Here is a 14,684-nt window from a genome sequence, read left to right as displayed (position 1 = left end):
TGATCCAAGTGTAGTTGCTCCTTTAACTTATGTTTTGTCCTGGAGATACCAGAGGACATTCACACAATGAAGATGCTGCTGATGACAATGAAACTAAAGATAATGACCAAAATTTGTGAATACCTACAATAGGCTGATGACTTTGCCAACATTTTAAAGAAAGGACCAGATTGGTGGGCAGTTGGGAGGGACAGATCTGATTAAGTACCAAAGACCCTGAAGGACCTCTGCTAATAATCTTTATTGCTCTTTATTGCTCTAAAACAGAGAATACATGGAATGGGGCTAAATTATTAGAAAAAGGCAGTTGTATTGCTTTTTCTCAAAATGGGGCTATGGAACTATGCATAGAAAAATATACAAGTAAATATTGTAAACTAGTCTAGTGTTAACATTTTGATTTTGGAATTTTTTCTACTTTTTTGTGAGTTTAAAGCACTGTCAGCATAAACACATAAGGGGAAGAAAGTTTTTCTCTTTTAGGTTTTAAAGACAAGATATTTACTCATAAACAAGAAATTGGGGGGGGAGATTTGAATAAACAGATGCAAATCAAAGTACTAAAATTTTAGTTTTGTAAACAACCCTCCAAATCATCAGGCAATTCAAATGATGACAAACTAAGTTAATCATAATGAACACAAACATTTTAAAACTTAATTGTTGCAAAAAATCTTGGTCTACTCCTTAGAAATAATAATTTCTGCCTTTGGTGAAACTCAGTGGCCACTAAGATTATCATAACCTAATAATCACATCTCTAGAAACTGATACTAGATTGTTTCCAACCTAGTAGAACATAATCATCAGTTTCTGATTTTCAGTCTCCAACCTCACCCCAATATGTAAAATTCTTTACCAGTAAGTGCCGTGTATTAAAAGAATCTTTGCTCTCCACTGCTTTTATCCTTTAACTAAAACTAATTTTTTTAAATCCTCCCGGTGTGATATTTTCAAATATTTTCTTTGAAATAAAAAATATTTAAGTACTTTCACTAAAATCCTCTCTCTTCACCACTCACACATTCTTATATAGAGACATTGAATCATCACGAGATCATTTTATTTAAAAATTGAGAATAATATAAAAAGGAATTACGATGAAAAACATTGACTACCTTAATGATAGCAATCATGAATTCCATTCCTGACATAATGACATCTGTTTTTAACATAAAACAAATCACTTTACCAATGCTTTCAAAAACTTGTTAACATTAGATCATTGTCAAAAGCCCCAATACCTGAATAATATATTTCTATATTACTCTGCAGAATCTATCACATTTAAAGGCTAATTATTAACTATAAAATCTGAATCTCAGTTTGTACATTTATAGAGGAGTAATTTTTCCAAGCATCATCCTAGAATTTTTATGGGCAACTTAATAGAGAAACTGATATTGGATGAAGCCTGCAACCTCCTCAGGAATGCGAGGAAGTTTATTGCTGCACAACATTCCAGTTGAGCCCAACCTCGTTGAATGCATGCACTCAACCTTTTCTGGTGTTAATATCTACACGAGTAACGATAAATGCTACACTGGTATTTCAAGGATAATAAACCAGAAGTTAACTTTTAATCTTTGCTCAAATGCTTTGAACAGCATCGTTTTTCTTTTTCCTTAGCAAAGAAGTAGACATATTATTTTAGTCATCACACACTGGAAGAAAAGACCACGTACGTGTTAGAAATTTGGCCTTGAGAAGTTAGTCTATTTCCCCAAGCATAATGATCCTATTTTTAATTGACAGCTGTTAGCACAGTATCTTAGGTGGAAGAGTGTCTCTAGAAGTATGTAGGAGTTGCAAATAAGAGAGGATTGCTTTAGCTGAAGAAATGAGAGGTGTTTAGATGGTGAGTTAGGAACAAAGAGCAGGAGAAGGAAACAGCAATGACTTACCTGTAATACTTTGGTCAAATTGTTAAATAGAGCCTGGCCAGCACTCACTTTGTATTTGACGCCTCTGACTGTGCCATTTTTGCTTAAAATGTTGACTCTTCTTGTACCAAAACCCTTCTCACTGGCAGCCCTTGCTAACACAAGCAAGCTATCCTGGTCATTCTCATTCTCATCACCTTCTGATTCTATGTGCCCATTCTGCTGTCCATCAGAATCACTTAATCCATCTATCCCACAGATACTGGCACATTCAGAATCCAGAGAGCCTGACGGTTGCCCATCTTCATACACTTCCTTCAGAACTCGCCCACTGTGAGAGGACGCGATCCGAAACCGGACTTTCCGTGGTCTGTCACTTTCTGGCTTCATCTCCCTTTTCAGCATGGTCACCTCCACCCACATGAACAGCTTATAGCATTCTGGATCTGTTGTTATTGCACTAGTCCACTTGCAAGATGGCAATATCAGAGCCAATTCTAGTGATGGCAGCACTCCTGTGAAACTAACATAGAAGGAAAGAAGATTCCCAAGGACTTACAGTGCGTCTCTGCTATTAATAATGTATGTGTGTGTGTGCGCTATGGTTACCTTTAAACTAAAACCTGCAAAATGATCCCAGCCTTTAAATATTAAATAGCCATGGTGGACTCTTTAACAGGACAAGTGCAAGAAAGTGACATGCAGTGAATCCGAAAATATGTATGGGGCAGGAAAATGAAAGGCTTGAACTTTGAAGCCAATGGTGGGCATTGAAAAGGACCTGAGCAGTGGACATGTCTCTACTATTCATTGTCCAAACCAGAGGTCAGAGGTAAAATGTGGAACCAAGTTTGTAGGATAAGAGAAGTCGCGGTTTTCTCACAGCACTTATTTCTTCTTTCACTCACACTGCACCATCTTTCAAAAGGGAAGTGAACATGCTGCATGCCTGCACAGAGCTATCTATATTACTTCTTATTAAATCATCAATTAGATTTCATCTACATTGCATAAGATGAATATCCAACTTACATCTATCTTCATGTTCAAATAGTTTTACATCTATCTTCATGTTCAAACTTGGTAATAAAAGTGCTATTTTTTAGCTTTTTTGAAAAGACAGAACTTTTGCTTTGTTGCTTTCCCCCTTCTGCTAGTAGAAAATGTTGTTCTCTTTGACAGAGGAAAGGTTTGAGAAAGAAAACATATGCAACAGTGAGGGAAGAATGGAAAAACCCTCCAGGCTAGCCAGATCAGCCAAAGCAATCCAGGTAATCAGCATTGATAAATATTATATCCAAATCACCCATGCATAGAGAAAGGTGCTCCTCATGCTGTGCTCAGCGTATTTTCTATCACTTTGGCAAGCATCTAAGGAACCTGTTACGATATAAGATCATATTGATATGTACACTATAGTGAGTGCCCCAAGCTGTCTGCACCTCCTGAGGGAGGATAAGCAGCTGACCTGCACAAAGTACTACACGTTTTTAATTTTTATAGTTTTAGTTTCATTATGAACTTAATTTACATTTATTTTAGAAAATTCAGAAAAATAATAGCATGAAGTTGAAAACAAAATCATGAAAAATCTCACTAGAGATGCTAATAATTTTGTGTATTTTCTTCCAGTATATACAGCAGAGATGCTCCATGGCTCACAAAACCAGATTGTCCAGACTCTTGCATTTAAGGGAAAAGGGAACAAGTGCCTAGCTTTTGACAATGATTGTGAGCAAAAGTGATGCATCATTTATGCACCAAGGCAGTTGAGACAGAGCCTGCCCTGTCTATGCTATTTTTCTTCCTGCCTCAACTGCTAGCTGCATGACCCCAGAGCAATCTGGAAGCACTATACTGAGCTTGTCAGAGTTACAGAGAAATTAATAACCACGACCACCCTGCATTAGATGATGTCATGGGAAAAAATAAGCCTTTATTGTGTTAAGCAATGAAGATTGAAATTTAAGAGTTGTTTGTTAGAGCAGATATCGTTACTGAATCTGATTAATATGCTCTCATATATAAAAGCATATTTCATTTATTTAGTATCTTAGTTTTTTCCAGTCAACCTTATAACGTGAATCATTTCCCATACCACTATTTCTGAGAAACATAAATTTAATGTGTGTATTAAGAAATCTCCTGATGGCCATGTTGTATTTTACTTTATTCTTTCTGGATTGCTAGATGTTCATTATTTAAAATGTTTAGTAAAATAATGCTATAATTAATATTCTTGCTTAAAAATCAGTGTACATATATATGGTTGTTTAACATAAATTTATTTGGGTAAAATTGATGAGGTAAGAATTTTTACAAATTTAAGTTCTTGATAAAAATTGCGATTTGCTTTTAAGACAAATTGTATGACTTACACTTCTACTAGTATATGAATGCCTGTTTTACTGCACTGTTGCCAGTGCCAACACTGAATACAGGCATACCTCAAAGATATCATGAGTTTAGTTCAAGACTGCTGCAATAAAGCAAATATTACAATAAACAGTCACATGAATTTTTTGTTTCCCATTGCATATAAAGTTATGTTTACACTATACTATAGTCTATTAAATGTGCAGTACTATTATGTCTTTATAGAATGCACATATTTCTATTTAAAAATATTTTACTGTTAGAAAATGCTAACTATCTCCTTAGCCTTCAGAAAGTCATAATCTTTTTGTTTATAAGGGGTCTTCTCTCAATGTTGATGGCTGCTGACAGATCAGGGTGGTAGTTGCTGAAGGTTGGAGTGGCTGTGGCAATTTCTTAAAATAAGACAACAATAATCTTTCACAAAAGATTTCTCTGCTGTATGCAACGCTGTTTGATAGCATTTGATCCACAGTAGATCTTCTTTCAAAATTGGAGTTGATCCTCTTAAACCCTGCCACCACTTTATCTACTAAGATTTTGTAATATTCTAAATTCTTTGTTTCCATTTTAACAATGTTCACAGCATCTTCACCAGGAATAGATTTCATCTCAAGAAACCATTTGCTCATCCATAGGAAGCAACCTCTTATCCATTCAAGTATTATCATGAGATGGCAGCAATTCAGTCTCATCTTCAGGCTTCACTTGTAATTCTGTTTCTCTTGTATTTCCACCACATGGAAGTCACTTCCTCCACTGAAGTCTTGAACCCCTTGAGTTATCCAGAAGGGTTTAAATCAACTTCCAAACTCCTGTTAATGGTGATATTTTGTCCTCCTTCAATAAATCACAAATGTTCATAATGGCATCCAGAATAGCAAATCCTTTCCAAAAGGTTTTTAATTTACTTTGCGCAAAGCCACCAGAAGAATCACTATCTATGGCAGCTATAGCTTTACAAAATGTACTTCTACAATAATAAGACTTGAAAGCTCAAATTAGGCTGGGTGCAGCGGCTCACACTTGTAATCCCAGCGTTTTGGAAGGTCAAGGCATGCAGATTGCTTGAACTCAGGAGATAGAGACCAGCCTGAGCAACATGGCAAAACCCAAAATCCCCTCTCTACAAAACAAGACCAAAACAATTAGCCAGGTGTCGTGGCTTATGCCTATAATCCCAGCTACTTGGGAACTGAGGCAGGAGGATCACTTGAGCCCAGGTAGTCAAGGCTGCGGTGAGCCAAGATCACGTCACTGCATTCCAGTCTGCATGATAACATGAGACCCCGTTTCCAAAAAAAAAAAAAAAAAAGGAGAAAGTTAAAATTATTTCTTGATTCATGAGCTGCAGAATAGATGTTGTGTTAGGAGGCATGCAAATATTGATACCCTTGTGTATCTCCATCAGAGATCTTGGTTGACCAGGTTCATTGTAAATGAGCAGTAATATTTTTAAAGAAATCTTTTTTTTTTTCCTGAGACGTAGGTTCCAACAGTGGACTTAAAATATTTAGTAAACCATGCTGTAAACAGATGTGCTGTCATCCAGGCTTTGTTGTTCCATTTATAAGGCATGGGAAGGGTAGAATTCGCATAATTCTTAAGGGTCCTATGATTTTCCAAATAATAATTGAGCATTGGCTTCAAGTTAAAGTCATTAGATTCTAACAAGAGAGTCAGTCTGTCCTGTGAAGCTTCTCCTCCCTGGCTATGAAAGTTCTAGATGGTATTGTCTTCCAACAGATGGCTGTTTTATTCACATTGAAAATCTGTTGATCAGTATAGCCATTTTCATCAACAATCTTAACTAGATCTTCTGGATAACTTGCTGCAGCTTCTGCATTAGCACTTGCTGTTTCACCTTGCACTTTTATGTTATGAAGATAGCTTCTTAAGCCTACAAACTAACCCACTGCCGGCTTCAAACTTTTCTTCTGCAGCTTCCTCACCTCTCTCAGCCTTCATAGAGATGAAGAGCAAGGGCCTTGCTCTGGATTAGGCTTTGGTTTAATGGAATGTTGTGTCTGGTTTGATCTTCTATCCAAACCACTCAAACTTTCTTCATATCAGCAATTAGGTTGTTTTGCTTTCTTATCATTCACTATTCACTAGAGTAGCACTTTTAATTTCCTGAAGGAAATTTTCTTTTGCATTCTCAAATTGGCTGTTTGGTGCAAGACACAGCACTTTCAGCCTTTCTCATCTTACATCCTGTCTTCTTCACTAAGCCTAATCATTTCTAGGTTTGAATTTAAAATGAGATACATGTGACTCTTTGTTTCACTTGAACAGTTAGAGGCCACTGTAGGGCTTTTAGCCTAATTTCAATATTGTTGGGTCTCAGAGAATAGAGAGACCTGAGGAGAGGGAAAAAGACTTGGGAATTGCTGGTCAGTGGAGCAGTCAGAACACACATAATATTTATCATTAAGTTTGCTATCATATGGCTGCACTTTGTGCTGGCCCAAAACAATAATATTAACATCAAAGATCACTGAACACAGATAACCATAATGGACATAATAATAATGAAGTTGGAAATATTGAAAGGATTACCAAAATGTGACACAAAGACATGAAGAGAGCACGTGCTGTTGAAAAATATGGCACCAATAAACACTGAACACAGGGTTGCCACAAACTTTCAATTTTTAAAAAGTGAAATATATATGAAGCACAACAAAGCAAAGTGCAATAAAAGGAGGTATGCCCACATTACCAATTTTCAATTCTTTTTATTTTGCCAAATTGAAGAGCAGTATTTCATTGATGTTATAGTTTCCCAACTTTGAACACTATTGATGACTTTCATTGTAAATATTGTTTTCATAAAGAACTCACAATGAAGAGAAAAATAGAAAAAAAGGAGAATCTCTCCCTCACAAATAAATTGGGAAGTAAAATGATAGAGAAATCTATGTAACACAGAAAGAAAGACAGACAGAGAGAGAGAGAGAGAGAGAGAAGATAGGTTAATATTATTACCAAAGGAAGATATAACACACATACCTAAATGACAGTGTAAGTGGCTTTATCTTAGTAATGTAAAAGAGTATATAATCTTCTACAAAGTGTATAACAAGACAACCTAAATGAGGAAACACTTATTGGGACAAAAGAAAAATAATGTAATTGTTTTTCCAAATGTCCAGATCTTTCAGAATATACAGTAGTATATTCTGAAATATACAGCAGTATATTCTGAAAGGGAGACATCCTGGATATTGGCCTAATAAGGAAAAAAGTTAAAATTCTATGTTTGTCTCAATTTTTTTGTCTTAAGCCCCTATTTAATCTGCTCCAGTTCCATCTTTATAGTCTTTTGAGTTGGAAACAGTGTGTTTTATCACAGGCAAGATTTTGGAGTTAAAAACACCTAGGTTCATCTCCCAGCATACCTTAGTGAGAATGTTCTTTCTACCAGTTAAATTTTCCATTTTCCCGCTAAAATAATGGATACAATAATATACCTCAGAGATTGTGCTTGCAAAGTATCTGGAACATATAATCACTTAATTGTAATAACTCAATTAGCATGTACATATACTATGGCATGTACATATACTATATAATAAGTGTCTTCGGGATAAAAATAACTAATTTTAGCCTGACTATGGTAAGACAAAGGCTTACCACATGATCCAAGCTCACAGTCACAGATACAAGGGATAATAGATAAACAATACAAAGAAATCAGAAAAACAATTCAAGATATGAATGATAAATTTACCAAAATGATCAATTTTTTTTAAAGAACCATATAGAAAATCTGGAACTGAAGAATTTACTGAAGGAAAAAGAAAATTCATTTGAAATATTTCACAATAGAATAAATAAAACAGAAGGACAAAACCTCAGAACGTGAAGACGAGTCTTTTGAAATAATTCAATCAGATGAAAGTAAAGAAAAAAGAATTCAAAAGAATAAATGATGTCTATGTGACTTATGAAACACCAAAAAGTGAGCAAATATTGGAATTTTGGGTGTCCCAGACACAAAGAATAAAATGAAAGGGAGAGAAAACCTTCTTAACTAAATAATAGCTAAAAACTTTCGAAGTCTAGCAAAAGATTAAACATCCAAATACGAAAAGCTCAGTTATCCCCAAATAGACACAATTCAAAAAGTCTTCTCCACAGCACATTATAGACAAACTGTGAAAAGTCAAAAACAATGAGATAATTCTAAAAACAGTGAGAAAAAAGCAACTAAACACTTATAAGCAAACCTCCATCAGACTAACAGCATAAACCTTACAAGCCAGAAGAGAATAGGATGATACATCCAAAGTGCTGAAAGATAAAACACTGCCAGTCAAGGATACTATATACACACCAGAGTTATTCCTCATAACTGAAGGAGAAATAGTCTTTCCCTGGGAAGCAAAAACTGGGAATTCATTACCACTTGACCAGTCCTACAAGATGCGGAATTCATTACCAATAGACCAGCCCCACAAGAACTACTTAAGGGAGTCCTACATCTGAAAGCAAAAGGATGAGATCTACTGTTGTTATGTAAGCACACAAATGTATATAACACCCACTGGTAGAACAAACATGTAAATAAAAAAGAGGAAGGTCTCAAATGTTAACTACAGAAAACCACCAAACCACAATTATAAACAATGAGAGAAATAAAAGAACAAAAGATATATTGTTTATAGCCTGAATCAATTAATAAAATGACAGGAATAAGTTCTTACATGTCAATAATTACCTCGAGTGTAAATGAATTAAAGTTTTGACTAAAAAGATATAGATCACCTGGATGGTTAAAACCACATGTTCCTACAAGAAACTCATCTCACTTGTAAAGAAACACAAAGACTGAAAGTAAAGCAATGGAAAAACAGATGGCAAGCAAACTGAAATGAAAAGTGAGCAGGAATACCTATACCTATATGAGTTAAAACAGATTTTATGTCCAAAACAGTAAAAATAAACAAAGAAGATCATTATATAATGATAAAGAGATCAATTCAGTAAGAGGATATAACAATCCTAAACATATGCACCCAACATTGGAGCACCAAGATATATAAAGTTGATATTATTAGATATAAAGGGAAAGATAAACTCTGATACAATTGTAGCTGGGAACTTCAACACCCTACTCAGCATTAGACAGCTCATCTAGAGAGAAAATTAGCCAAGAAACATTGCATTTAAACTTCACATTAAACAAAAGAGACCTATAGGCATTTACAAAACATTTTATCCAACTGCTACAGAATACACATTTTTCTCATCAGTACATAGAACATTCTCCAGGATAGACCATGTATTTGAACATAGAACAAGTCTCAAAAAAATTTTGAAAATCAAAATCATATTGAGTATCTCAGATCATAGTGGAATAAAACTAAAAATAACAAGAGGATCTTTGGAAACAGTACAAATACATGAAAATTAATATGACCATTAGGTCAAGGAAGAAATTAAGACAGAAATTCAAAAATTTCTTGAAATAAATGAAAATTCATACACAACATACCAAAACCTATGGGATAAAGCAAAAGCAGTGTTTAGAGATGAATTTATAGTAATAAATGCCTACTTCAAAGTGTAAAAGTTTTCAAATGAACAATTTAACAATGAACCTCAAAAAAACAGAAAAGCAAGAACAAACTAACCCGATATTAGTAGAGGGATAAAACTAATAAAGATCAGAGTAGAAATAAACAAAAATAACGCTTAAAAATTACAAAGAATCAACGAAACACAAATTGGTTTTTGGAAAAGATAAATGAAAGCCAAGCACCATGGCTCATGCCTGTAATCCTAGCATTTTGGGAGGCTGAGATAAGAGGATTCTTGAGCCCAGGAATTCAAATCCAGCCTGGGAAACATAATGAGACCCTGTCTCTACAAAAAATTTAAAAATTAGACAAGTATGGTAGCATACACCTGTAGTCCTAGCCACTCTGGGGTCTGAGGTGAGAAGATCACTTGAGCCCAGGAGTTCAAGGTTGCAATGAGCTATGATCACCACTACTGCACTCCAGCCTGGATGAGAGCAAGACCCTGTCTCAAAAAGAAACAAAAAAAGAAACAGATAAACAAAATTAATAAAGCACTATCTAGACTAACAAAAAAAAAACATGAGAGAAGGCCCTAATAAACAAAATCAGAAATGATAAAGGAAACATTACAACTGGTGCCACAGAAATATAAAGATTTTCAGAAACTATTATGAACAACTATTCACTAACAAACTGGAACACCTAGAGGAAATGTGTACATCTCTGGATCTACACAACCTACCAAGATTGAATCAGGAAGAAACAGAAACCCTGAACAGACCAATGGTAGGTAACGGATTGAATAAGTAATAAAAAGTCTCCCAACAAAGAAAAATCTGGGACTCACTGGCTTCAATGCCAAATTCTACCAAACTTACAAAGAAGAAACATCACTTCTCTCACACAATTTCAAAAAAAAAGTGAAGGGAGGAAATTCTCCCTAAGTTGTTCTATGAGGCCAGCATTACCCTGATACTAAAACTAGGTAAAAATGAAACAAAAAAGAAAACTATAGGCCAATATTCCTGATGAACATAGACACAAAATAACAAAATACTAGCAAACAAAATTCAACAACACATCGAAAAGATAATACACCACAATTATGTGGGGTTTATCCCAGGAATGCAAGGACAGTTCAATGTGCAAATCAATAAACATGACATATCACATATATAGAATGAAGAACAAAGGTCATGTTCAATAGACACAGAAAAATTTAATAAAATTTAACATCCCTTCATGATTAAACTTCTCAACAATAGAGGCAAAGACGAAACATACCTCAACATAATAAAGGTCAGATATGACAATCCCACAGGTAATATCATATTGAATGAAGAAAAGCTGAAAGTCTTTTCTCTACAATCTGGAACAAGACAAGGATGCCCATATTCAACACTCCTATTTAACATAGTTGGAAGTCCTAGCCAGAGCAATCAGGCAAAAGAAAAAAACGAAAGTCATCTAAATTAGAAAAGAGAAAGTCAAACTGTCTCCCTCTTCAAGTGACATATTCTCATATCTATAACAACCTAAAGACTCCAACAAAAACTCTTAGATCTGATAAATTCAGTAAAGTTGCAGGATACAAAATCGACATACAAAGATCAGTAGCATTTCTACACACACTAACAAACTAGCTGAAGAATAAATCAAGATAAAAAGCCCATATACAATAGCTATAAAGAATATGAAATACCTAGAAATAAATTTAACCAAGAAGGTGAAAGAACTCTACAAGGAAAACTACAAAGCACTAATGAAAGAAATTGAAGAGAACACAAACAAATGGAAAGATATTCCATGCTCATGGATCAGAAGAATTTAATATTGTTAAAATGTCCCAAAACAATCTACAGATCTAATGTAATCCCTATCAAAGTATCCATGTCATTTTTCACATAAATAGAAAATATAATCCTAAAATTTGTATTAAACAAAACAAGAGCCAGAATAGCCAAAGCAACCTTCAGCAAAAAGAACAAAGCTGGAGGCATCACACTACCTGACTTCAAAATATGACAATGCTTAATAACACAAACAGCATGGTATTTGGTATAAAAACAGACACAGACCAATGGAACACAATAGAGAACCCAGAAATAAATCCACATATTTACAGCCAACTGATTTTTGACCAGGTGCTAAGAGCGTACATCAACGAAAGGACACCCTCTTCAGTAAATGATGCTGGGAAAACTGTGTGCAGAAGAACGAAATTGGACCCCTATCCTCACCATGCATAAAAATCAATTCAATTTGGATAAAGACTTAAATGTAAAACTTAAAACTTTAAAACTACCAGAAGAAAACATAAGAAACACACTTCAGAACGTTGGTCTAAGCAAAGTTTTTGTTACTAACACCTCAAAAGCACAGGCAACAAAAGCAAAAATAGACAAATAGGACTATATTACCACAAAGTTTCTGCACAGCAAAGGAAATAATCAACAGAGTGAAGAGACAGCCTGTTAAATTGGAGAAAATATTTGCAAACTATTTGTCAGACAAGGGTGTAATATCCATACTAAGCATCAGAGAAATGCAAATGAAAACCATAGTAAGGGATCATCTTATCCCTGTTAGAATGGCTATTAATAAAAAGATAAAAATAAGAGATGCTGGTGAGGATTCAGAAAAAAAAAGAAACTTATACACTGGTGGTGGGAATGTAAATTAGTACAACCACTATAGAAAACAATATGAAGATTTCTCAAGAAAACTAAAAACAGAAATACCATATGATCCAGCACTCCTGGGTATTTATCCAAAGGAGAGGAAATCAGATATCAAAGGGATGCCTGCACCCCCATGTTTACTACAGCAGTATTCACAATAGCAAAGATATGAACTCAACCTAAGTGTTAATTAACAGATAACAAATGGATAAAGAAAATGTGGTATATAGACACAATGGATACTATTTGGCTATAAAAAGAATAAAACCATGTCATTTGCAGCAACATGGATGGAACTAGGGGTCAGTATGTTAAGTAAAATAAGCCAGAAACAGAAAGACAAATATCAAACGTTCTCATTCATATTAAGACCTAAAAAAGATAATCTCATGGAGGTATAGAGTAGAATGATAGATACCAGAGGCTAGGAAGGGTGGGTGGGTGGAAGGGGGAGAGGAAAAGACACTGGTTAACAGATTCAAACATATAGTTAGATAAAAGGAGTAAGTTCTAATGTTTGATAGACTAGGGTGATTATAGTTAACAACAATGTTATGTATATTTTGAAAGAGCTAGAAGAAAGGATTTTAAATTTCCTACCACATAAGAATAATAAATATTTGAAGTACTGGACACCCTCAATACCTTCACTTGATCATTACACATTCTATGCATGTAACAAAATATCATATATATCCCAACATATATACAAACATTTGGATCATTAAAAAAAGAAATAAAGATAAAATAAAAATCATTACAAAAATTGTCAGGAAAACAGTGGATAAAATCAGAAATGACAAAAGAAAAGAGCATACTTTAGACTAAGTAAACACAGTAAGCCTCTCTGAAGAGAAAACATTAAGCCGGAGTCTACCAAAATTATAAGAGATTGAACACGTAAAACTTTAAGAGATGGGCAGGAGTACTTGGGCATAATTTCTTAGCTGCAAGAGTATATGCAAAGGTTCTGAAGCAGAAAGCCAGTAGATTTGTTCAAAGAACTAAAAAAAAAAAAAAAAAAGGTAAGTGGCTAAAGACAAGTGTGACTCTCATTCTACAAAACTCTTCTAAGGAAAACCAGAAAGATTTTTCCTTTCTAACATAATCCTTAATTTATATAACCCTTCAAAATATAAAACAAAAAAAACTGTAAGTTATATTACCAGTACAGAAACAGTTATAGGTAGTTTTGACATCAATGGATATCTATTTATTTAAAATAGAATTCCAAAGGCTATATAGAGGGTAGGATGCTGTGTTAATCAAACTAGAACTACTTTGGAAAATACTATTAAAGATGAATTTAAAGATTACAAAGTATCTTTTCTTCCATTCTCAGTGTAAACAGTAACCTAACAGCTAAACCTAAACTTGGATATTTCTTGTTGGTGTCAATTTTCTAATTAGAATATCTAATTATTTATTTATTTGTAAAGAAGGTATGACATCAAAATATGATTATTTATCTCATCTCCAAAATATTGGCCCCCAGTACTATTCTGTATGTGATCATATTGCATGATGAGAACTAGTTTTAACTGTATTCCTGGCTTTGGTGTATAATTTTTTAAATCCCTTGAGTTATACTAAATATATGCAACATTCCTCCATTTGCTACTACTTTATATGTATCACATTATTTTGTTTTTTACTCTTGAAAACATTAAGAACAGATTATTGAAAGAAAGTAAAGCAGAAACTCTGCCAGTTGGCAAAGCATTTGTCTTTTCTCCAGCAACACTTGTCACTGAAGAAGCAGTAATGACTCACTCCCCAAGTGCTGTTCTCACAACTTCTGTGTCGATGGGGAGAACTCATAAATTTTTATTTTCTAACTACATTGGTCATTAGAGAAGAAAAAGATTTACTAGCCATCAGTAGACTAGGTAAAATAAGCTTTTCCTGAAACTTTGTGGCTTATAGAAGATTGAACCTTTCTTAATTAATATGCATTCATACATCAAAATTCATAGCTCAATTGTTAATCTAAAGTGCAGAGAATTTCTAATATGAAAAGAAGCTAAATACATTCAAGAAAGTATTCTTTGGAGACAGGCCCTTTGTTCATATGATAAGAAAGATGGACGAATTACTAGTTTATAGATGAGTGGTTAAGAATATGAGCTTTGTGTACACACAATACGGGGTTTGAATCTTAGATTTGCCACCCTTTGAGAGATCTTGAGCAAATCGCTTAATCTCCCTAAGCCTTA

At 34.3% G+C, this 14,684-nt stretch overlaps 1 protein-coding gene across 1 annotated transcript in view; it reads right to left on the bottom strand.

The window, feature by feature from the left end:
- Nucleotides 1-2,289, bottom strand: part of GRXCR1 (glutaredoxin, cysteine rich 1) — a 126,695-nt gene extending 124,406 nt beyond the window's left edge. Inside the window, exon 1 of the mRNA XM_011968921.1 lies at nucleotides 1,905-2,289. Within this exon, the coding sequence (XP_011824311.1) occupies nucleotides 1,905-2,288 (384 nt within the window). The 5' untranslated portion in view covers nucleotide 2,289. The remainder of the gene's footprint in view (nucleotides 1-1,904) is intronic.
- Between the last annotated feature and the right edge of the window lie 12,395 nt (nucleotides 2,290-14,684).

The sequence above is a fragment of the Mandrillus leucophaeus genome, unplaced genomic scaffold, assembly GCF_000951045.1.
Source record: "Mandrillus leucophaeus isolate KB7577 unplaced genomic scaffold, Mleu.le_1.0 Scaffold865, whole genome shotgun sequence".
NCBI lineage: Eukaryota > Metazoa > Chordata > Mammalia > Primates > Cercopithecidae > Mandrillus > Mandrillus leucophaeus.
This window is presented reverse-complemented; position numbering and strand designations above follow the sequence as displayed.